Below are 8,221 nucleotides of genomic sequence, written 5' to 3' on the forward strand. Positions count from 1 at the left end.
CTTGGCAGCGGCACATGGCTCCACCGGTGCCTGGGAATGTGCCCGGACCGGCTGCACCGTGGCACTGTGCCCATCCTATAGGGCCAGTCCCAGGGGGACAAACCCAACCTGGTGTGACATTTCATCCACAAACATCTTGGGTGACCCCAAAGGAGTCAGGAAACAGCCCTGTGGCCACAATGCTTTGGTAGCCACTGACCACCAGGCTTATGACAAATCACCTCTTGGTGCCAAAACCCTCTGGCCCTACGAGGCCATCAGCCTGTACCCAGCCCCTTGTCCTACGGATGGCCACCAGCCTGTCCCCAGCCCTGTTGCCCCAGAATGGTGCATGCCCGGGGTCAGCTCCAGAGTCACATTAAACTTTAATCCTGGTGCCAGGGGTCAGTGAAGGCTTTAGCAGGGCTCAGGTGGGTGACTGTCACCCTCTGTCATCGGGCAGCCTCCAAAGAATCATTTATCAAGGAGCCTCCAATAAACAAGAGCTAATTACAGGTGAAACCTGAGCCTGGCCTGGACCCAGCTCAGTGTAGGCAGCCACATTAACCCTTCCCAGCCACCTCCAGTCCCACAGCCACCCTCCTAGAACTTCATGTCGTCTTTTGTTGGTCTTGTCCCCTTCTAAACTCCACCATCCTCTCCTGGTCTCTGTTGTCTTGCCCACATGTACCCATCACACCCTTCTCATTCCCATCCTCCAATCCCTCTCATTCCCTCCCAGTCCCCATCATCCCATCTCAGTCCTTATTATCCCCTCATGATCTCCATTCACCCTATTGCATCCCACTGCCCCCTCATGATCTCCATCACACCTTCCTGGTCCCCATCATCCTCACATGGTCCCTACTGTCACGTCCTGGTCTCCATCATCCCTTCCTGGTCAGTGCTGTCACCTCCTGCTCTTCACATTTGTCATTGTCTCCGGGTCACCATCAAAACATCCAGGTTCCCATTGTCCCCTCCTGATCCTCATTATTGCCTCCCAGTCCTCATCTCCTTGTTGCCATCACCCCCTCCTGATCTTTGTTGTTGCCTTTTGGTCCCCATTATCTCCCTTCCATCCCCAGTCAGCTCCTCTTGGTCTCCATCATCCCCTCGTGGCCCACACTATCACCTCTTGATCCCCAATATCTCCTCCTGATTCCCATCATGTTCTCTTTGTCCCCATTGTCTCCTCCTTGTCCTCACTGTCCTGTCCCATTCCCCACCACTCCATGCTGTCACCAACAGGAGCGGGACTGCCAGGACAGTGCTGCTTCCCTGGGTCACTCAATGTCCCCAGCCAAGCTGTGCCTGGCCAGGGTGCATCCACCAGCTCCCCACAGCCAGTGGGATTAGGGTGGCTGGAGCCCTGGGGCTGCTCCTGACCGCAGGTCTCAAGCCCATCCCCAGCATCTTTAGGTAATTAGTAAATTAGTAATTAAACGCTCTCTGCCTGCTGGGGAGAAGGAGGGCAGATCCCAAGGTTTTAGGCTGGGTAATCCCATGGCATCTGCCCCAGCATCTGTGACCGAGCCGAGTCACGACCCTGCCTCGGGCTTTAACATTTGCTCCTTCACCCCCACCCACCACCCACAGCCCCTCCACCGTGGCGTCAGGCCCGCTCGTGTCGCACCCAAAACAGGCTGGCTTGAGCTCCCAGGGGTGCCCGGTTGGGTGTTCATGGATTCCTCATCCCCCGGAAGAGCACAGGGTGCTACTCCACAAGGAGCTCACCATAGGGACAGCACCCAGCTGGGTGCAATGGAGAAACGGGGTGGGAAACCATATTTTTGTAATTATTGGCTTTCCTGGGGGTGCTGATGATTGGCTGGCAGCAGATGGTTGGTCCAGCTAATCCCCCTCCCAAATCCCTGCTCCAGAGCTGGCTTTTACCCAGCGGCAAGGAGGGGTCGGGCAAATTAGCCTAACTCAGCTGTACTGCCATGCTGGCCGCTCCCCGCTGTCCCTGCTGCTGGCTGCCTCTGTGCCCATGGGTGGGCTGGCATGCCAGGATGCCCGTGGTGTTCCTGGCACCCCTGGGTCGGGCACAGGGGAGTGTTCCACCCATGGGTGAGAGGTGTGGAGGCACCCAAGGGCCGGGCAGGGAGGTGACAGCTTGCTCCCGCTGCATTAGCCCAGCGTCATAATTCTGCCACGGGAGGAGGTGGCCCCTGCCGCAGATGGTGGCGGTCAGAGATCTGGGTCAGGACGGGGCTGTGGGTGGGACAGGGCAAATGGGGGGTGCCAGGGTGGGAGGGGGCTGGAGGCAGGGGGCATGGAGCCATGGTGCAGACAGGAAGGTTGGTGGAGCCATGTAGTCAGGAAGGGTGGTGGAATGTTGCTGCACATGGGAACATGGAGCCATGGTGCAGGCAAGGCTGATAAAGTGACTCAGTGCAGACTGTTAAGATGGAGAAACGCTTCAGGCAAAAGGGATGGAAGTAGGTTGTAGGCAGGAGGATGGAGCCGTGCCGCAGGCAGGGGGATGCAGGAATGCTGCAGGCGGCGGGGATGGAGCCGCACATCAGTCGGGGATGACGCAGGGGTGACCCCCGGCCCCTGGATCCGCTGGAGTCACTGCTGCCAGCCCTCAGCAGGGACCTGCTGCCAGCGCCTGTCCCCTGGGACACCTTCAGGGCATCCACACCCCTGAGCCCCTCTGGAAGGGGCACAGCAGGCCGGGAACCCCTGTCCTCAGCCTGGCCCATCGCTGGGGACAAGCCGGGCCCGTGACGGTGGCCACCCGCCACCCCCCTGAGCGGGGCGGGGGGGGGTTTAGCGGCTAAAGCCCACAAATCCCAAATTGTGCTGCCCTGTCACCGCGAGGGTTTAGCGGTGGTTGCATAACCCCGGGGGCCACCTGGCCCCCACCCTCTGCGGTGTCAGCAGCCCCAACATCCGCGGAGGCCCCGTCCCCGGGAGGGGATGCTGAGGCACAGCGGGGCCCCTACCGAACATCCCCCCTCCCCTCGCCATCAGGGCCGGTAATTAATTACTTGGGGGCAGGGAAATTACCCCCCTTAATTACCACTTTTCGTTATTCCCCTCTAACCGCCTTAGTCAAGGGCTTATGCGCTTACAGGACCTGGTGGGTCCCAAGGGGAGGACGACACATACGGGGGGTCCCCAGCCCAAGCCCCATCTCCCACCTCTGCCGCAATCTCGGCCTCGCTCTGCTGGGTGGGGGGGTTGGACCGACAGGGTGACACCTCCACGGTGGCCCGCGGCGGCGCGCGGGGGGGGTGGCTTGGGTGTCGCGGGGTTTAGGGTTACAGGGCTGGGGCTCAGCACCTTTTTAATTCTTCATCGCGTGGCTGATTGATCCCCCCCGCCCCGCGCAGACACTAAAGATTAAGAGGGTGACAAAGAGGCGGCTGCTTACACAGCGCCCGCCGCTAAGCCGCCTTGAAGAGAGCAAGGCAAGAGCCCCGCTGGCCGCAGAGCTGCCGGAGCACCCACCGCCTGGCCAGACCCTCCGCGGGGATCCACGGGGATCCACGGGGACGGGCTGGGAGAGGTCGGGAACGCCGGGTGCGGGATGGCTGCGTCCCCAGCGGGGTCGGTGGTGAGCGCCGGGCTGGATGAGAGTCCCACGGGTAAGAGGTGGTTCCGCTGGAGCGGGCGCGACACGGGGGGACGTGGGTTTTTCTCTGGGATGGCTGGGCCCCCACTGTGGGCACTCCCCAAGATGCCTGGGGGTCTTCTTCATGGTTCTCTTCTGGGATACTTGGAATCCACATAATGGTCAATCATCAAGATACTTGGGGTCCTCCATTGCAGTTTTTCTCTGAGATGCCTGGGATCATCATGGCCTTCTTCTGGATGCCTTTGGTCCCCGTCGTGGTCCTTCTCTGGGGGTCCCTATTATGGTTCATCTCCAAGACACCCAGTGTCCCCATCATAGTCGTTTGGGATGTTTGGGTTCTCCACTGCCAACCTTTTCCGGAATAGCTGGGTTTCTCCTCATGGTCCTTATCCTGGGTGCCCAGGGTCCCCATCGTGGTCTGCTAGCATGCCTGGGGTCTTCAGCTGCCATCCTTCTCCAAGATGCTGAGTCCCCTGCATGGTCCTTCCCTAGGCCAGGATGCCTGCAGTGCCCGACCCTCTCCATGGTATCCATAGTCCTGATTGGTGTTCCTGCTCCAGGATCCCTGAGGTCCCCAGCTATGCCCCTTCTCCAGGATTCCTGGGGTACCCTGTAAAAGCCCTCCCCTGGATACCCTTGGTCCCTGGCCCTTCACCAGAATCCCCACAGTTCCCTGCTGTGACTCTTGTCTGGGGTGTCCCATGTCCCCAGAGCTGTCCCTTCTCCAGGACACCTCCCATTCCTGATTGCAGCCCTTCTCTGGGATGCTTAGTCCCCTTCCTGGGACGCCTGGTGTCCCCATCCCTAAGAACAGCATTTCATCTCTTTTTTTATTTTCAAAATTCCTGTGAGAGCTCATCCTGCATCACTCTGTGCTGGGGTGTGGGAAGATGGTGAACCCGTGGAGTCCCTGAGGTGTCCCCATTCATGTCCCTGGGCTGAACCAGCAGAGACAGGAGCCACCCCATCTCCAGGATGCTGGGAGGCAGCAGGGACTGATGGGCGGGACGAGGGACATTGGGATGCCCAGAGTCAACCCAGATGTGATGGTTCCACTTCCAAAGGGCTGAGCCCAGCGCCCGGGAAAGAGCTGAGCCCGGTGCTGCTGTGCAAGGTGTGTGGGGACACCAGCAGTGGGAAGCACTACGGCATCTACGCCTGCAATGGATGCAGCGGCTTCTTCAAGCGCAGTGTCCGCAGGAAGCTCATCTACAGGTGGGAACAGGGAGTCCCCAGGGGCCAGGGAATGGGGGGACAGAGGGGCAGGGACCCTGCGGATGGGCATCTGGGGGGCAAGAACCCGGGTCCCATAGACAGACACCATAGAGGAAAGGACAACCCACAGGGCAGGGACCCCAGGAATGGCCACCCAGGGTGCCAGGGATCCAGGGCATGGACACAGTGGGGCAGGAGGGGGGGGAACAGGCACCTAGCAGGGTAGGGACACCCAGCAGAACAGGGACCCCATGGGGTGAGGCACCCAGCAGGGAAGGGATGGACACCCTGTGGGAGAGGAACCTTGCAGATGGACACTCAGCAGGACAGGGAGCTTGGGGCAGGCCCCCAGTGGGGTAGGGTACCCCAGAATGGACACTCAGCAGGCCAGGGACCCCAGGGCATGGGCAATGGGTGAGGCAGAGACCCAGGGGGACTTAAAACCACTCAGGGGACAGGCATGCAGGGGGAGAGGCACCTGTGTAGAGGGTGTCCAGAGCCCCCTGATGGGGCCAAAACACCCATCAAGGCAGAGCATTCACTAGGATAGGGCACCCTTGGAATGGGGACAGGGCACCCACTCTTGGGGACAGGGAGGGAACCCATGGGGAGAGACATGGTACCTATGGGGGAGGACCCTCCTCGGGCACAGGGGCCACCTCAGGGGCTGCAGCCATGTGCCACCTCTCCCCATAGGTGCCAGGCGGGGACAGGGCTGTGCCCAGTGGACAAAGCTCACCGCAACCAGTGCCAGGCCTGCCGGCTCAAGAAGTGCCTGCAGGCTGGCATGAACAAGGATGGTAAGATGCAGGGGGACACGCAGTGACAAACCACAGGGGGTGACAGCGGGGTGGCCGGTGCTGATGCCACCTTGTTTGCACAGCCGTGCAGAACGAGCGCCAGCCCCGCAGCACGGCCCAGGTCCAGCTGGACAGCATCCAGCTGGATGCTGAGCTGCCCCCTGAGCATGTGGCCACCACATGTGAGGTCCCCCCATCACCCTGTCCGGCTCCTCGTGGTCCTGGTGCTACTGTCACCCCGGGTCCCCGAGCGCCCACACCACCCACCAACCATCGCTTCATGGCCAGCCTGATGACAGCCGAAACTTGTGCCAAGCTGGAGCCCGAGGACGGTGGGTGGCTGCCAGTGGAGAGGGGGCTGGGTGGGTGGTGGATGTCCCCACAGTGTGATGACAATCAGTGTCCTCTTCCACCCCTGCAGCTGATGAGACGGTGGATGTGACGGGCAGTGAGCCAGAGCGGGCAATTGGCGAGTACCAGATGGCACCGTACCCGGCAGCCAGCCCCGAAAACATCTATGAGACCTCAGCACGTCTCCTCTTCATGGCAGTGAAATGGGCCAAGAACCTGCCTGTCTTCTCCAACCTGCCATTCCGTGACCAGGTGGGGTTGGCAATCTCCATGAGGAATTGGAGATCTGCCCATGGAGCAACAGGAACCCCAAAAAAGTAGCAGCCAGCTGGGGTAGCTGGAGCATATCCACAACATTCTTAGGGTTCCTTGCAGATGCTTGTCAGCCCAACCAGCTGCGGTGGCTACAGGTCCTGGAGACTTTGGGGGTGACAGAGGTTTTGGGGTTCCCCTCACTCTCCCCAGGTGATCCTGCTGGAGGAAGCATGGAGTGAGCTGTTCCTGCTCTGTGCCATCCAGTGGTCCATGCCCCTGGAGAGCTGCCCGCTGCTGGCTGTCCCCGAGCCGACCTCTGGGAAGCTGCTGCCGGCCACCCTGGATGTGCGGGCGCTGCAGGAGACCCTTGGCCGCTTCAAGGCGTTGGCTGTTGACCCCACAGAATTTGCCTGCATGAAGGCCGTGGTGCTCTTCAAACCAGGTGAGGCCACCCCCAGCAGCCACCAAAGGCCATCCCCATGCCCCTCCCCAGCCTGTCACCCCCTTGTGCCTGCAGAGACCCGTGGCCTGAAGGACCCTGAGCAGGTGGAGAACCTGCAGGACCAATCACAGGTGATGCTGGGCCAGCACAACCGTTCCCACTACCCTGGGCAACCCGTCAGGTACCGCTGTCCCTATGTCCTCGCGGGTGACACCAGGGTGGGACACCCACCCATGGCCACTGCTCCATCCCCCCAGGTTTGGGAAGCTGCTGCTGCTCCTCCCAGCGCTGCGCTTCATCTCCTCGGAGCGCGTGGAGCTGCTCTTCTTCCGCCGCACCATCGGCAACACCCCCATGGAGAAGCTGCTGTGTGACATGTTCAAGAACTGAACCCCCTTCCCTGGCTTGTCACCCTGGGCTGGCACCCTGTCACCCCGGGTCTCCTCACCCTGGGATGTGAAGGCGCGCATGGTCCCATCTCTGGGGCAACGTCCAGGACTGTGGAATGCTGGCAGCTGGGAGGTGGGAGCAGCTGCCCTGGGGGTGGAAGGGGGCTGTCCCCAGGTGCGTGCCCAATGCACTGGCAGCACCTCACTGGGGTCCGTCTCAGTGGTGTCCCAAATGCTGGAGGAGCCCAGGCAGAGCACCTTGGCACCATGAGGACCTACTGCCACCCAGGGGGCAGCCTCGGGGACACTAACCCAGGGATGAGGCCAAGCCGGGGCACGGCGTCAGCCAGGGGTGACAACAGCCAAGGGTGGTGCCAGCCCGGGAGTGACACCAGCCCAGGGGTGACACTTGCCAAAGGTGGTGACACCTGGGGGTGACACCAGACTGGGATAACCTCGGGTTGATCCCAGGCCAGGGCTGACACTGGACAGGGGTGACCCCAGCCTGGGTGACACGCAGTGACAGACCCTTGTCCCTGTGTTCGGGGTGTCCCACTTGTGTCCCCCATTTTATACTCGGAATAAAGAGAGTTTTGCAGCCAGAGTCCCTGTGCCAGTGACTTGGGTCCCCTTGGATGGGGGACTGGGGGGACCAACTGAATGTTAATAACCCAAATAGGAATAAATAAAAATCAATAATCTGAATATAAGTAACTTGAAAATAAATTATCTGGATGGAAATAAACTAAATATAAGTAAAATCAGTATAAATAATCTGAATTAAATAATCAGTATAAGGAAGATAAGTAGAAAAAAAAAAAAGGAATAAAATTAAAATGAAAATAAATAACCTGAAATTATCTGAATATAAAAAAAATAAATATAAATAATCTGTTTGGAAATATTCTATTGGAAAGAATCTGAACAAAATAATTTAAACAGAAATATAATGAAACTAAATAAACTGAAATACTGTGAATAGAAATTAACTGAAAATAAACTATCTTAATGTAAGTAGATGTATATGAATAATCTGACTGGATAAAATGGGCATTAAATAGTAAAAACACAAATAAAATGAAATTAAATAATCTTAAAAGAAATAAAATGCATGTAAATTATTGGAATATAAAGATCTGCTTTGAAATCTCCTTAAATAATCTGAATAGAAAGAAAATAAAACTAAATAATCTGAAATAAT

General features: G+C 58.4%; 1 protein-coding gene across 1 annotated transcript; it reads left to right on the forward strand.

Annotated features, from left to right (window-relative positions):
- The first annotated feature begins 3,520 nt into the window (after window positions 1-3,520).
- NR2E3 (nuclear receptor subfamily 2 group E member 3) lies at window positions 3,521-7,061 on the forward strand. Its single transcript, XM_068203358.1, has 8 exons — window positions 3,521-3,578; window positions 4,633-4,783; window positions 5,480-5,583; window positions 5,667-5,915; window positions 6,005-6,186; window positions 6,400-6,631; window positions 6,707-6,812; window positions 6,889-7,061. Exons 1-8 carry the CDS (start codon window positions 3,521-3,523, stop codon window positions 7,019-7,021), a joined length of 1,215 nt encoding a protein of 404 aa, XP_068059459.1. The 3' UTR covers window positions 7,022-7,061.
- Window positions 7,062-8,221: the final 1,160 nt, after the last annotated feature.

Source organism: Anomalospiza imberbis, chromosome 13, assembly GCF_031753505.1.
Source record: "Anomalospiza imberbis isolate Cuckoo-Finch-1a 21T00152 chromosome 13, ASM3175350v1, whole genome shotgun sequence".
NCBI classification, from domain to species: Eukaryota; Metazoa; Chordata; class Aves; order Passeriformes; family Viduidae; genus Anomalospiza; species Anomalospiza imberbis.